General features: G+C 40.3%; 1 protein-coding gene across 5 annotated transcripts in view; it reads left to right on the top strand.

Annotated features, from left to right (window-relative positions):
* DOCK11 (dedicator of cytokinesis 11) overlaps positions 1-16660 on the top strand; it is a 189428-nt gene that overhangs the window by 96519 nt on the left and 76249 nt on the right. For all 5 annotated transcript variants that reach the window (XM_021932583.2, XM_021932581.2, XM_021932582.2 and 2 more), the window contains 7 exons: positions 1096-1219; positions 5427-5548; positions 6029-6115; positions 7460-7549; positions 13481-13599; positions 16087-16156; positions 16244-16369. In XM_021932583.2, coding sequence (XP_021788275.1) covers positions 1096-1219; positions 5427-5548; positions 6029-6115; positions 7460-7549; positions 13481-13599; positions 16087-16156; positions 16244-16369 — 738 coding nt within the window. The remainder of the gene's footprint in view (positions 1-1095; positions 1220-5426; positions 5549-6028; positions 6116-7459; positions 7550-13480; positions 13600-16086; positions 16157-16243; positions 16370-16660) is intronic.

Here is a 16660-nt window from a genome sequence, read left to right as displayed (position 1 = left end):
CTTTCTTTCAATCCAGTGTCCCTAGTTTCATGGGGGACGGGGAGGGGATAGTATTGCCTTGTATTTTTGCCACCAAGGGAGGGAGTATGCCCATATTTATGTGCAGCAGAGCATTACATGCCCAGATGGTCTGGATGCTGTGAATAGGCATGTTCTGTAGTGAAGTATACCTAAAACAGACATTAGTTATAACATCAAAACCATGCCTTGTATGAATGATAATTGGACCAGATGTCCATCACCAAGTTGTTAAATATGTGTACCAACATCAGTCACTACAAAAAACTTGACCATGTAGTAAGTAACCCACATTATTTTTAGGATGCCTAAAAATGAACATGCTTTTCAATCATTCACTGTATATTGACTGAGAGAGACAGAGAGTATTTGCACGTGTACCTTGGTGGGTACGTGCATGTGCATCAAATCATTTAAATCTGTAATTTCTCTCTTACATACTTTCAGGAGGCATTACAAACATTCAGTTGGGATCTGATTAGAAAATTACTTGCGATGCTTTATTACAACCATTAATTTTTTACTAAATGTATATGTCATGGCTGATAATTTTCATCTTTAAGAGCAAAGTTGTGTTTTTCTTCTAGAGAAATTTCTATAAACTATAATTTGTGGATACCATAAGACCATAGTTACTTTTTGCATATTTATTTGTAATGGCTTAATTTTTTCATGCGAAAGAGAACAACAACTTGGAAAAAAAGTAGCCTTTCAAATTCAGTGTACATTTTAAATGGGTTGCATTCATTGATGCAGATTGAGTTGCATAGTATCCCTGGGCTGTGAGGATGTGGTTTTGACTTAGTGTTTTAGAAAAGTATGCTGCAAAATTGAATCCAGGAGAATCCATTGTACTCTCCAGCAAAAGTAATAAATCAACTCTCACAACTCAGAATATTGCTGTCAAACTGAAACTGACCAGAAAAGCATTTGGAATATATTTAAATGATACTATTTGGCCACTTGGCCAGTCCTTTAGGAAGTATTTTTGGAGCAGTATGATGAAACTGAACTAAATGTCTGATAGTTTCAGCTTGAGAAAACAAAGTGCCATGTGTAATTTTGCTTTCATTTCAGATTAAAATTGAGCTTCCCATTCACCTACATCAAAAACATCATTTGCTTTTCACTTTTTATCATGTAAGTTGTGAAATTAACACAAAGGGGACAACCAAAAAGCAGGACACAGTTGAAACTCCAGGTATGTGTACTCTTTAAATGCCTCTCTCCTACAGTTATTTGAAATGGAATTGTCCAGGATATAATCTCTTTTCATCATGCTATAGACCACTTCTTCCCTTGACCAAAAACCACTGTATTCATTCATTTTCATGCTGCTGATAAAGACGTACCCGAGACTGTGAAGAAAAAGAGGTTTAATTGAACCTTACACTTCCACATGGCTGAGGAGGCCTCAGAATCATGGCAAGAGGTGAAAGGCACTTCTTGGCAGCAGCAAGAGAAAAATGAGGAAGAAGCTAAAGCAGAAACCCTTGATAAACCCATCAGATCTCATGAGACTTATTCATTATCACGAGAATAGCACAGGAAAGACTGGCCCCCATGATTCAATTACCTCCCGCTGGGTCCCTCCCACAACACTTGAGAACTCTGGGAGATACAATTCACATTGAGATTTGGGTTGGGACACAGCCAAACCATATCAAGCACATTTCTAATTTTAAAAGCTCATTGGTAAAATGCATATTATATGTTCATTTTAGTATCATTTCTACCAAATATCATTGTCCATATGCTTGCCAATGTGCTTAGACTACTATAAGCAACATAAAGTAATATTGCTATTCTCAAAAAGAAACACATATTGCGATATAGTATTTTTGTTATTTCTTTTATGTAGAATTGCCCAGCAACCAGAATTTTCCAGTTCTGCTCACTGAGGAAGAGGGAAGTGAGCCCAGACCCAGGGACATCTGTGAGCCAGAGGGAGGTGGGGGGTTGACTAGTTCTAATGAGAAGATAACTGATTTAACAAACTTGAATAAGCTTCAGTAGTGAAGCTCTCTCGTCATGGGCCCATTCAGCAAGGCTTTAGGTAAACCAATGGGTAGCATCCTTAGCAGAAATAGAAGGCCTTGTGAACATAGCTTGTATCACAAGCACTTTATGAACATCAGCATGTCCTGAGATTCAGATCCCAGCTAGTCTGTATTATTCATTGATTCATTCAGCAAATATTTCTGCATACAGGTTGAGCATCCCAGATCCCCAAGTCCAAAATTCTCCAAAATTGGAAACTTTTTGAGCACCGGCAAGATCTCCAAAGGAAATGCTCATTGGAACATTTCATATTCTGAATTTTTGGATTTGAGATACTCAACTGGTATAATGCAAATATTCCAAAATCTGAAAAAATCAGAAATTTGAAATACTTCTGTTCCTAAAAGTTTCAGATAAGGCATACTCAAACTGTATTATGTACAAGATACTGTAGTAGGCACTTTGGAGAATATAGTAGAGAATCAAACACAGATCTCATCTTCAGTGAGGATATGATCTAGTAAGGGAAATGAGTCCTGCGTAAACAATTATAATACAAGATAGAAAGTGGTGTTAAAATGAGTGCGTGAACTCAAGCGAGTTATTCAGCTGGTGGAAGGGAGACGAGTGGCTGAGAATCAGAAACATGAGATGGTGTTTGAGTGAGGCCTTAAAGGGTTGGGTTCAATAATACAGTTAATGAGAAAAGCGTGCGCCAGCATAGTGGAGAGGGCAGTAAGCTGAAATCAGAAAACTCCACGCGCATCGGTGAGGGTGGGGTTGGTGGGGTTCCGTAATGCGGCGATGGCAGATGGCGGGGATTATGAGGTGAAGGAGCAGCTTGTACAGAGGCAGAGTATCAAGGAGCATGGACAGGAAACCACAAGTAGTTCACTAAGCCTGGAGCACAGGGTGCTAGGAGGGGGATCATAGGATGTCAGGTTGAACAGGAGGCATCAGATTTTGGAAAGCCTTGAATACCAGGCTATAGATTTGATTTTATTCCATCACCACAATGGAATTATTGGAGAGCTTTAAACATTAGAGCTGTTTTTCAGGAAAACCAATCAGGCAGCAGTATAATGGGCAAGGCAAGTAGGAGCAGGAAGAGGAAGAAAGGAAAACCAGTTAGAGGGTTATTTCAAAGGTCCAGGTAAGGAAGAGGTCGCACTATGGCAGTAGTGGGGTGGGTGCGGGGTGGGCAGAGAGAAAGGGAAGTGCAGAAGAAGAACATATTGGACCTGGTAAGTGATTGGCTATTAGAGAGATGATTTAGTTAGCAATGAAGTTTCAAAACTGGGTGGTTGGAAAGAAGGCATTGCCAGTAGCAAAACTATGGGTAGGGATGGCAGGTTTGGGACAACATCAGTTGAGTTTTAGATGCTAGTGAGACATTGGAGTGATACCTAGCAGGCAGTAGAACTGAAAATGAGGGAGTTCCCTTTGCAGGTAGTGTGGATCTGTTCTTCATCCCCATAGAAATTGCAGTTAGTTCAGGGTAGGGGCTTTGAGGATTGAGAAGAAAACTAGCAGAATGATAAGAACCCATGACCATGTGTACATCCTGAAAGCTAAATTACCGATTCGTTATCCAAATCCTAGACAGAGGTGGACAAGATGCTCAGTGGAGCATGAAATGGTTATTCTGTGAGCCACTCATCACTTTGAACTGTCCATTCTTTAAGTGACTTCCCACCTTTGAGCCAGATGGTGTGCTTGACATTGTGCCTTTACAGCTTCCGAGTGCTCTCTATGAGTTTTGAATAGGGGACATGCTTGGTTGTGCTCTGATTCATTTACAGTACAAAAATGTTGCCTAAGCAGTCCCACAGAGACAGAAAGTAGACTATCAGTTGCCAGGGTCTGGGAGAAGAGGGAAATGGGGAGTGACTTCTAAGGGCTATGGGATTTATTTTGGGGGTGATGAAAATTTCTGGAATTAAGTGGTGGTCATGGAGATACAACTTTGCAAATATACTAAAAACCACTATATGTACACTTTAAATAAATGAATTGTATGGTATATCTGAATGTGAGGTCTCAATAAAAATTTCTATTTTAAAATGTTGCATAAGAACAAGAAATAGATTTTCCTTTCATTTTCCTATTTTCAGGGCTGGAAATCTTTTTTTTCATTCATCAAATTTTTAGTTTAACTACTTTGACAGAGTCATTTCTAATGGTTCTTCTGCTCATGTTACTTTCCTCTGCCTTTTATAAAAGAAAAGGTCTGGGTAAACCATTTGTGTAGTTGAACTAGTAAAGATGCCCATCAGGCACATTTCGGAGTCTGAGAAAGCCATTTAGTCTACTTAAAGAAGCAATGTTTTAGTCTCCTTTTAAGAATTAAAGCATTTGCCAAATTAAACACATAAATGAAAACATTCTAACCAGATTTGTGTTGACTTCTGTGTTCACAGAATCACACACACACACACACACACACAGTCACACAAAGAATTTTAAAGAATCAGAAAGCAGTGGCTTTAAAAAATGTTCTCCAGCCAATACCCTCTGTCATATGCCAAAACTCAGTCCAGAGCAAGCTTTTTTACAGCTGAGTTATAAACACTTGAATCCCAGAGTGATCTCTATAATGGAAATACTGACACCACTCAACTTGAGCAACACAGATGGCTCTGGCTTTTTTAGCTAGAACATGATGAGTTTTCTAATTGAAAGCCAAAAGGCTCTTTTGGGGAGAACTGTTAAGAAATGTAGAGATTGGGGAAAATCTCTTGATAGATTCAAGTCTCTTGATAGATTCAAGTCATAAACACTATTCCCTGGCTGCATTCTCCTACCTCCACCTACACCTCTTCCTTCTGTAATCAGGAAAACTCTGCCTAACTAAATGATTTATGCCTACTGCCTTGTATAAATATGGAGTGTAACCGTGACTTTGTGACCTTCATTTTCCAGTTCCTTACCCTAGGGTTGCCATAAGAAATTCTGGAACATGTGATTGTTATCTGAAATAGTCTCAGCCATGAGACTCTGTACTCTTAGTGTAAGAATGGATGAGAACTATCTGAGCCTTTTAAAAATAAATCTACCAAAAATATTTCCCAAAGCATAAAGACAATGATATTGATGCACTTACAGAGTTTTAAAGTGTTTTCATGTAATCTCACTTTGGTTTCTCAATAATTCTTGTAGATGAAAAGATCAAAAAGATTCTTGTGTTGTTATTCCCGTTTTTATGGTCAAGGAAATAGAGTACATAACTTGTTAGTGGTCAGGCTGGGATTGAGAGTTCATCCAAACCCATGGTTCCTTCCCTAGTACTCAGTTGCCCAGCACCTGAACTCCCACACATAGATCCCTGGAGACATCACCACCCTGCCCTGCCCCCTACTGATTGCATTTGTTATTTCCTTTCTCACGGTTGGTTATCATCTTGGCAGTTGGGTTTGCCTGGGTACCTTTGCTGAAAGATGGTAGAATCATCACATTTGAGCAGCAGCTGCCAGTTTCCGCCAATCTTCCCCCAGGCTACTTGAATCTGAATGATGCGGAATCAAGAAGGGTAGGAAAATACTGCATTTGTTGAAGTAATCATGATTAAATGTGCAAAAAATAGAATTCTGTTGGTCTCGATTGTTTAATACAATGTTACTCAAAGTGAGGTCTGAGGGCCGGTGCGGGTCCACAACAAAAATAAACATGAAATGTGCATGTTTAGAATTTGTAGCAGTTTGACAAAGTAATTTTATGTCTGTTGATTTTAATAACGATTTTTTAGTGGGGCTCAGATTTTGTGCATAATATTAAAAAATATTTAAGTAATTCATTTTACTGTAATTTATGAAAATATCAGTCTGCAAAGGATTGGAAATTTAAAATGATTTATGATATATTTATTCTAAAGGTAGGGTATTTTCTCCAATAATCTCTTGGTATGAAATTAATACATTCATTTCTGAAAAAATGTTTAAATGCATAAAGATATTATATGTTGTTCATCTATCCATTGTTATGTTACAGAAACTCAATTTTCTGTTCACAGCAATGTAACGTGGATATTAAATGGGTAGATGGTGCAAAGCCTTTGCTGAAGATTAAAAGCCACTTAGAATCTACCATTTACACTCAAGTAAGTTGCGTCGTTTGAATTTTGTCAATTTTTATACTTGAGTTTGTTTGATTAAAATAGACCACATTTGATTCCTACAGCCTTAGAGAAGATGTGACCTGCAAGATTTTCTCATTAATAATAACATCTGGCCAGGTGCAGTGGCTCATGCCTATAATCCCAGTACTTTGGGAGGCTAAGGCAGGAGGATTGCTTGAGCTCAGAAGTTCAAAGCTGCAGTGAACTGTGATTCCGCCACTGCACTCCTGCCTGGAAGACAGAGTAAGACCCTGTCTCTTTGAAAAAAAAAAAAGTCATTCTGTCTCAAATATTACAGTTCTCTCAAATTACACTATCTTTTTATTTTCATTAACTGATTTGAGCCTCATTGAACTCTGAAAGGAATGTGAAAGCCATCATCTCCATTTTATAGGTGAGGAAACTGAGGCTCAGGCAGGTTAGGTGACTTACCCAAGGTCACAGAGTAGTAGTCAGGGGAATCAGGTCAAAACACACATTTCGTTATTCTAGTTCCTGATGTAGTCCATGCTGTCTACAAAATCAGTATATATGGATTCCACATAGGACAGTTGGACTCCCTTGCCAGTGAAGTGCCATGGCAAATTTGGGTATTGAATGCCTGAGACTATTGTTCTGCTAACTTCCTGCTGCTATCTTTTCTTTATCAGTTCAGATCTTTATTATTTATTTATCTGTATATTTTTCAGTTCAGACCTTTTATTTCTGCTTATTTCATTAAAATGGAGAAGCAGCCCAACTTCATAGAACACACTAGTCAAAGTCGGAATCAAATGAATGTTTAGCTAGTTGGGCATAAATGGTGGCCTACCGGCCAGGCACGGTGGCTCACGCCTGTAATCCCAGCACTATGGGAGGCCGAGGCGGGCGGATCATGAGGTCAGGAGATCGAGACCATCTTGGCTAACACAGTGAAACCCCGTCTCTACTAAAAATATTTAAAAAAAAAATTAGCCGGGCGTGGTGGCAGGTGCCTGTAGTCCCAGCTACTCGAGAGGCTGAGTCAGGAGAATGGCGTGAACCCGGGAGGCGGAGCTTGCAGTGAGCTGAGATCGCGCCACTGCACTCCAGCCTGGGCGACAGAGCGAGACTCCATCTCAAAAAAAAAATAAATAAATAATAAAATGGTGGCCTACCCCATGTGCTTATGTACATGCCAGATTTACCTGGTTTTGCTGCTTTGTGTGGTGGTCAAGAGCTGCTGAGCCCGGGCATTAAAATACCGGATAAGTAGGTCTGCAAGATACAGCAGGAGGGAAAGGTAGAGAGCTTGCATTTGAGGATAATGAATCAAATTTCATATGGCTGTTTCCATCTGTGTTCCAGGATCTGCATGTGCACAAATTCTTCCATCATTGCCAGCTGATTCAGTCAGGCTCGAAAGAAGTTCCAGGGGAGCTCATTAAATATTTAAAGGTAAATGAACAGCAGCTTTCTGCGAAAGATTTGTTTTTCTTATCTTTCTGTTGCCACATTTTGGTGTGGGGAAAAAAAAGCAAACAGACAGTTTAAAATATTTTTGGCTGTATTTCCTCAAGAGAATACTTTCTATTATGTATTTTTCCATCATGTGGCTGTTTAGAACCAGACAGCAGAGTGGCGACATTAGGAAGAAAATGTAATAGCAACAGCGCAGCATCATATTTTTGAAACTCTCATGAAAATGTTTATTTCGGGTCCATAAATTGATTTTTCAGGCCCTTTGTCTTCCTGCTGACTGCCCAATAAAGGTGGAGGATGCTGTGGGGGAAAGGGCCAGAGGAATGGAATCACTTTGGCTTGGAATGAAATGTGAAATGGTTCTTGTGTCCACGGGTGATAGACTAAGAAAGGGGCTGGCTAACGAAAGACACATATTTTATGCATGTTGGAATATTGTGTCTTACCACATGTATAGAGGACCTAACACGTGGTTTTTTGCCTGTGTGCTAGGACTACAGTGCATGTCATAATTTGCCTGACAGTGGCTCTCTTTTTTTAATTGTTCCTTTAATAAGATAGCTATAGCAAGTCTGAGGAAATTTTATTTTAAATCACACATCTTTAGGATTTACCTTTGGACATATGCTGTTACTTAATGATATACTCAGGAACAAAAATGTTCATTTCTTTCAGAGAGGTCATATGAGATGAGATCAAATATATGGGTTCTGGAATAATAAACTGAGCTTGTATCCCAGATGTCACTTACTAGCTCTGTAACTGACCATGACCAAGTTACTTCTCTGAGCCTTTGTTTCTTCATATGTCATGTGGGGATAACAATAGTGCCCATCTTGTAGGATGGTTGTGAGACTTAAATTAGATAATGGGGCTGGGCATGGTGCCTCACACCTGTAATCCCAGCACTTTGGGAGGCCGAGGCAGGGAGATTGCTTGAGCTCAGGAGTTCAAGACCAGCCTGGCCATCATGGTGAAACCCCGTGTCTGCTAAGAATACAAAAATCAGCCAGACGTGGTGGCAGGTACCTGTAATCCCAGCTTCTCAGGAGGCTGAGGCAGGAGAATCACTTGAACCTGAGAAGGCCGGCGGAGGTTGCAGTGAGCTGAGATCGCGCCAGCCTGGGTGACGGAGCGAGATTCTGCTTTTTTGTTTGTTTGTTTGTTTAAAAAAAAAAAAGATTAGAGCATCTGCCAGATAGTAATCATTCATGCCACACTTATTCCTTTAGTGCTTCCTATGGGCCAGGCATCATTTTAAGCATTGGAAATTTAAGTGAAGAAAACAAATAATATCCCTATTGTCAAAGAGCTCACTTGTTGAGACAGACAGTAAACACATAAGTGAATAAATATATACGTCATCTCATATGGTAATAACTGTTATAAAGAAAACCAGCACAATGAAGGGGAGCAGAGATTTACAAGGGGTCCCTGTTTTAAAGTGGCCAGAGAAAATCTCTCTAGTAAAGGCACATTTGAACAGAGACCTAAAGGAAATGAGTGCCAGCCATGTGGATATCTCGGGGAGAGCTGGGAACAGAAAGTACAAAGGCCCCCAGGGCTTGGCTTGATGTGTTCGGGGAACAGCAAGAATCCCAGTGTGGCTGGGACACAGAGTGATAGGACATTACCTTGGGGAGGTTGCTGGGAGCTTGTCAAGTAAGGCCTCATAAGCCATGGCGAGGAGTTTGAATTCACTCTGAGTGAGATAGGAAGCCTTATGGAGCTTTGGACAGAGGTGTGACATGATGTGACTTTGGTTTTTAAGGTGTCATTCTGCTTACCATATAGAAAACACACTGTTGGAAGAGTAGAAGGGAGACAGTCAGTAAGTGGTGGCTATATGGCTATATGTTCTTAACCATCATTAAGAAGTATTATAGGCCAGGTACAATGGCTCATGCCTGTAATCCCAGCACCTTGGGAGGCCCAGGCAGGCAGGTTGCTTGAACCCAGGAGTTCGAGACCAGCCTGATCAACATGGTGAAACCCATCTCTACAAAAAAATACAAAAATTAGCCAGGCATAGTGGCACATGTCTGTAATCCCAGCTACTTGGGAGGCTGACGTGGGAGGATGTTTGAGCCTGGGAGGTTGAGTCCCCAGTAAGCTGTGATCATGCCACTGCACTCCAGCCTGGGCCACAGAGCAAGACCCTGTCTCAAAAAAAAAAAAAAAAAAAAGGTATGATAATCATCTAACTTTTAAATCCTTTCCTCAGGTAAATGTCTAGTACCTCAATATGTATGAATGCTTTGTTAATGCTTGTTCTTCACATGGGAAAGTTTTATAAAAGTTTTGATCAAGTGGAATGGAAAAGAACATCATTTTCATATATACGGGTATTCTTAAAATGGAAAAGCGCTCGTATTTGTTTTTTTGAAGATGTGAAATTTCTGATATTTATGTGACCTACACTCTCCCTCTAGTGGCAGTCAATGAAATACCTTGTGATTTCAGAAATAGCCAAGCTCCTCTATATAACCTTAGTGCGGAAAAGGATTCTCAAGATTTTTTTTCTTCTTTCTTTCTTTTTTTGAGACAGAGTCTCGCTCTGTCGCCCAGGCTGGAGTGCAGTGGTGCAATCTCAGCTCACTGCAACCTCCGCCTCCTGGGTTAAAGTGATTCTCCTGCCTCAGCCTCCTGAGTAGCTGGGACTATAGGCGCCCGCCACCATGCCCAGCTAATTTTTTTTTTTTTTGTATTTTTGGTAGAGATGGGGTTTCGCCATGTTGGCCAGGCTGGTCTTGAACTCCTCACCTCAGGTAATCTGCCCATCTGGGCCTCCTAAAGTGCTGGCATTACAGGTGTGAGCAACCACGTCCAGTCAAGGCTTTTTTTTTGTTTTTTTTTTTTAACAGATGAGGAAGCTGGGGCCCAAGTAGAGGTGACTTGCCTGTAGTCATTCAACTGGTTAGTAGCAGAACTGGGGTGAGACTATGACGAGTCCCATGTTCTTTCTACTACACCTTGCTATCTGTTGTTCCTATAAATGACATTGTTTCAAGAATTCATTTACCATCCACTTTTTGAGCTCTTCTTATATATTTAGTATTTTCCTAGTTCTTTGAGGCTTACAGAGAAGAATAATTTAGGGTTATTGTCCATAGGGGAACTTATAGTCTAACTGAAGAGACAGGACACACATAAGTTAAATGACAGTCTGTCAATAATACAATTAATAGTTCAAAGCAATATATGATGAAATGTCCAGTATGTGATACGGTGTACAAGTGCTGAGGGTTTGGTGAACTGAGGAACTACTGTAGACTAGAGGGCTCCTGTCTTTTTTTGGGGGGAAGGGGAAGACAGAGTCTCACTCTGTTGCCCAGGCTGGAGTGCAATGGTGCAAACTCAGCTCACTGCAACCTCTGCCTCCCGGGTTCAAGCTGTTCTCCTGCCTCAGCCTCCCGAGTAGCTGGGACTACAGACATGCACCACCATACCTGGCTAATTTTTGTATTTTTAGTGGAGACGGGGTTTCACCATGTTGGCCAGGCTGGTCTCGAACTCCTGAGCTCAAGTAATCCGCCTACCTCAGCCTCCCGAAGTGCTGGGATTGCAGGCTCGGCCTAGTTTATTATTTTATTCATTTATTCAGTAAGTCACCAAATATTTATTGATCGTGTAGTATGGGCCACACATCGTTCTGGATGCTATGAATTGAATGGGGAACAGTTTAGGCAGCATACCTTTTCCAGTTGTGGTAGAGAGATTATAAGCGAGTGCCATGAAGAAAAGAGCAGGTTAATGGGATCCAACATGACCGGAAGTACACTCTACATAGAGTTGTCAGGGAAGGCCTACTGGGGGAAATGGCATTTCAAGCTGAAAGGATGAGAGGAAGACAACCTTAGGGGGTAAAGCCATGTAAACACCTTACATCAGCATGTTTGAAGGACAGAAAAATAAAAGAAAAGACCATGTAGCTATAGTACAGTGTGCATTGTTGGGGGAGGATGGCAAGTGATGGGTTTGGAGGGACAGGCAGGGTATGTCGTAGGCATGGAAGCTTATGACAGCTCTTTGTTCGCAGTAGTTTGTTTTGCTTTGTTTTTAACAACAGAAAGATGGCAATGTCTAATTTGCATTTCAAAAAGAACACTCTGGCTGTCATGTTGAGAATAAATTACAGAGGACCGCTACTGGTAGCAGGGAATGCCCATCTCTCTTTTCTACCTGGCACTATTCTATTTATCATTCACCCTTTCCCATCTCTAAGGCCTTACCAGACATTCCCTACCCAGTTGCACACTCAGTGGCTTCTTTGTGAATTTTGTATATCCCATGATCATGGTATTTACTGTTGATATTGCAGTTATTTAGTTCCATGTCTTTATCCCCTGTACACTGCAAACAACTTGATGGTAGAAACCATGGCCTTTATTTGTTTGGGTTTACTTTTGTTTTTGGTGTGCTTGGCTATCGGGAGTTCATTTGTTTTCCCTTTGTCGAATGAGAAAATGAATGGTTTCCCTGAAGTGGTGATTTGTACTTGCCTTGAAAGAGTGGCCAGGATTTGGCTAAAAACTATGAACAGACACAAAGGTAGGAAAGTAAATGATATATTCAAGAACAGTGAAGAAACCAGAGATACCAGTTTGGCCTTGTAGAGAACAGTGATGATTGTTTAGGCTGAAAATGCCAGTTAGGTCTGAAATAACTTGGTCTTAATACTCTAGGCCAGGATTTCTCAATCTTGGCACTATTGACATTTTGGGGTAGAATAATTCTTTGTCCATGAGGGTCTGTGTGTGCGTTATAGGATATTTAGCAGCATTGCTAGCCTCTGACCACTAGATGTCAGTATCACCCCCTGGTTGTGACCACCGAAACCGTTTCCAGACATTGCCAAATCTGTTGGGGACAAAATGGCCCCTGGTTGAGAACCACTGTCATAGGCTATGGGGAGACATCGAAAAAATCTTGGCAGGAGGTGGTCTAATGTAACGAGTATTTGAGGAAGATTAATTTAGAAATGAGAGTTGGATGTATTGAGAGTAAAGAGAAATGGTACAGAGACCTGCTAAAGAGAAAATGATTTATACTATTTTGGTTATCGATTAGAAGGTCTTGAAGACAGATTGTGGCAAGAGTCAGGGAATCTGGGAAAGAGAACTTATGAGTTTTTTAAGTACAGAGACTTGATTTATCCACCTCTCTATTTCACCTAGCACTACACATTGAATTGATATAGAAAGATGCTCAGCGAGGTTTGTTTCCTTTTTTTGGTTGACTGGTTGAGTGAGTGAATGTGGAGAGAAGGGAAGAAAGAAGAAAGAAATTGAACAACTTTCACTATTTGTATAATTTCTCTGTATATATGATCACATTTCTTCTTTTTGATGTTCGTAGCGCACTTATCATTGGAGACAGAGTGTTAGCACTTTGAAGGAAATGTATTATAAGATTCTTAGACTGCAAAAGTGCTTCCGTTTTGTAGTGGTAATGGTGTACAGCCAATTACATATAGAACCACTCTTTATTGAATTCCACTTAACTTGTCACCAGATTAACTGATGCCCACCTTCCCCTGCAAAAGATACAGAATGCCTGGGGGTTAGTAGATGCATCTCTAGTATCATCTCCAAACATGTCTGTCCCCCCCCACTGCCCCAGGCAATTGAGTGTTGGTTTACCAGGAGTCAGTTGTCAATTTTCCAAAAACTGTTTATCCAAATTATACTTATTACCTTTAGTATTTAACATGAAATAAAATCTGAGTGCCAAATAGAGGTGTGGATTAATTAACAAAAAGCCCCCTAGCCCATGGAAAGCTCACTTTTAATTGAACTTATACACTAGTCAATGTATTTCTCATTACTTAATTTTTTTGTTGTTTCACATGTGCAAATTTTATCATATTTCTGTTTGTTTTCATAACTAATAATGACTTAATTTTAGTGTTTGCATGCCATGGAGATCCAAGTCATGATACAGTTTCTGCCTGTAATTCTTATGCAACTCTTCCGAGTTCTCACAAATATGACTCATGAAGATGACGTTCCTATCAACTGCACCATGTGAGTTTCGGTGTTATAATACCAAGATGCTGTTTGAAATCTTTCTTATCTTTTAATAGAGGTATTCATTACTAGAAACTTCCCTCTTAGAACTGCTGTTGCTGCATTCCATAGGTTTTGGTATGTTGTGTTTTCATTGTCATTTGTCTCAAGATATACATTTTCCCTTTTCTTTTTTGACTCAGGAACATGTTTAATTTCCACCTATTTTGAATTTTCCACGGTTTCTCCTGTGATTGATTTCTAGTTTCATTCCATTGTGGTTGGAAACAACATTTAATATGATTTCAGTCTTCTTAAAATTCTTAACGCTTGGTGTGTGGCCTAATATATATGGTCTAGCCTAGAGACGATTCTGTGTGTTCATGAAAAGAATGGATATTCTGTTGCTGTTGGATGGAATGTTCTGTATATGTCTGTTAGGTCTATTTGGTCTAAGTGTAGTTCAAGTCCAGTATTTCCTTATTACTTTTCTGTCTGGTTGATCTGTCCATTGTTGAAAGTGGGATATTGAAGTCCTCTATTTTTATATTGCAATATATTTCTCCTTTCATGTTCATTAATATTTGCTTTATGTATTTAAAAAGATAAATATCTAAGTTCCAATTGAACTTTCTCCAATTATGTAAATGTTCTACACTTGTGTTGTTCAGTATAGCAGCCACCAGCCACATGTGGCTATTGAGCACTTCAGCTGGGGCTGGTTCAGCTGAGGAACAGAATTTTTTTTTTTTTTGAGATGGAATTTCGCTCTTGTTGCCCCAGCTGTAGTACAATGGAGCAATCTCGGCTCACTGCAGCCTTTGCCTCCTGGGTTCAAGCGATTCTTCTGCCTCAGCTTCCCGAGTAGCTGGAATTACAGGCACCTGCCACCATGCCTGGCTAATTTTGTATTTTTAGTAGAGATGGGGGTTTCACCGTGTTGGCCAGGCTGGTCTCAAACTCCTGATCTCAGGCGATCCACCCGCCTCGGCCTCCCAAAGTGCTGGGATTACAGGTGTGAGCCACTGCGCCCTGCAGGAACCGAATTTTTAATTGTGTTTAATTTTAATTTTAATCAATTTAAATAGACACAGGTGACTAGGGATGTATATTTAACAGAATGTGGCCCTAAGCCATCAATTTTTACTTGAAAGAATAAGGAAGTATTATTTTTATATGAAAACAAACAAGGATGTATTGTAGAGTAGAATGCACAATGCACCTGAATTTTCAAATCAAAACAGGATACTTAAATTGTGGGCTGAGTGCTGGAAGTTTCTTGCTTTGCTGCCTCTGCTGTTGCCACAACCTCTTCCACCAGACCTCACACCACAGCCACACACCGTTTGCATGCATTGCTGCTGTTGGGGATAGTGTGGTTGAAAATGGAAGAAACTTTAGGCCAGTGGTTTTCAAAACATGGTTCCCATACCAGTAGCATCAGTATCACCTGGGAATTTAGTAAAATTGTTAATCATTGAGCTTCACTCCAGACCTACAAAATGAGAAACTCTGGGAGAAGGGCTGAGCAATGGAGTCAAAGGACCCACCACGTGCTTCTTATATGTGCTGAACTTTGAGGACACTGCTAGTCTCTTACCCCAATTATAGTTCATATCATTACACCTGCCCCAGCTCTCCCTTTTTCCCCCTGTCTGTTGACATGCTTTTCATTGCCTTTCTCTCTCTTTCTTTCTTTCTTTCTTTCTTTTCTTTCTTTCTTTCCTTTCTTTCTTTTTCTTTCTTTCTTTCTTTTCTTTTCTTTCTTTCTGTCTTTCTTTCTGTCTGTCTGTCTCTCTCTCTCTCTCTCTCTCTCCTTTTTTTTTTTTTTTTTTTTTTTTTTAGGTGGAGTCTCGCTCTGTCACTCAGGCTGGAGTGCTGTGGTGCAATCTTGGCTCACTGCCACCTCTGCCTCCCGGATTCAAGCGATTCTCCTACCTCAGCCTCCCAAGTACCTGGGATTACAGGTGCCCGCCACCACACCCAGCTAATTTTTGTATTTTTAGTAGAGGCGAGGTTTCACTGTGTTGGCCAGGCTGATCTCAAACTCCTGACCTCATGATCCACCCGCCTTGGCCACCCAAAGTGCTGGGATTACAAGCATGAGCCACCGCGCCCGGCCTTCATTGTGTCTTTCTATTCTCTTCCTTTTATTCTCACTAGAGGGTATCTCCATATTTATCTAATTTGAAGTCTTTTACTGCATAGTAGCTACCACCATGCTTCAGGCACATACAGAGATTTAGAAACAGACGTCACATCTGGGTTGTCAAATTAAATATCCTTCTTTTGAACTAGGAAATATATTTTATAAGACCTGAGCATGATAGATGCTGAAATCTTTCATACACCTAAACTATCACCATTATATTTAATGCAGTCATCTCACTTTTAATTATTTAGGCAGTGTTAGATGTTTTGGGGGCTACACATGACAATCTTAAGAATCAAAATATGGTAATTCATTATAGTATGACATGCTGACTCTTGTGAATGTCATTTCAGGGTTCTCTTACATATTGTATCAAAGTGCCACGAAGAAGGCTTGGATAGTTATTTAAGATCATTCATAAAGGTTTGTGGAGTAAAGTTTCTTTCTGAGCAATTTGTTTTATGTGACAGTTTTGTCTTACAGTTCATTTTTTTGTTTGTTTATTTGTAGTATAGCTTCCGACCTGAAAAACCGAGTGCTCCTCAGGCCCAGCTGATACATGAAACCCTGGCTACTACGATGATAGCTATATTGAAACAGTCTGCAGATTTTTTATCAATAAACAAATTGCTAAAGGTGCGAACACAGGACACAACAAGGAACGAAAGCAGCCATAGACACACTTTTTTTTGATACCCTCCCGTTTCGCTTCTAGTCTTTCATCAGTTTCACATGTGACCCGTCCTCTCCCCACCACTTTGCCCATGCATCCTTTTCCTGAAGTTCTCTACAGAACCTTCTTCACCCCAGCTACCCACCCCCTGCCCTCATTTAAATGTGTAAAAGAAAGATTTTTGGATCAGATAGACCTGAGTTAGAATCCTGTATCCGTCACAAAATAGTTTTGTGACCTGGGGCCAGTTATTT

This window comes from Papio anubis, chromosome X, assembly GCF_008728515.1.
Source record: "Papio anubis isolate 15944 chromosome X, Panubis1.0, whole genome shotgun sequence".
Classification (NCBI taxonomy): domain Eukaryota; kingdom Metazoa; phylum Chordata; class Mammalia; order Primates; family Cercopithecidae; genus Papio; species Papio anubis.
The sequence above is the reverse complement of the archived record's forward strand: the minus strand, read 5'-3'. Positions and strand labels throughout refer to the sequence as shown.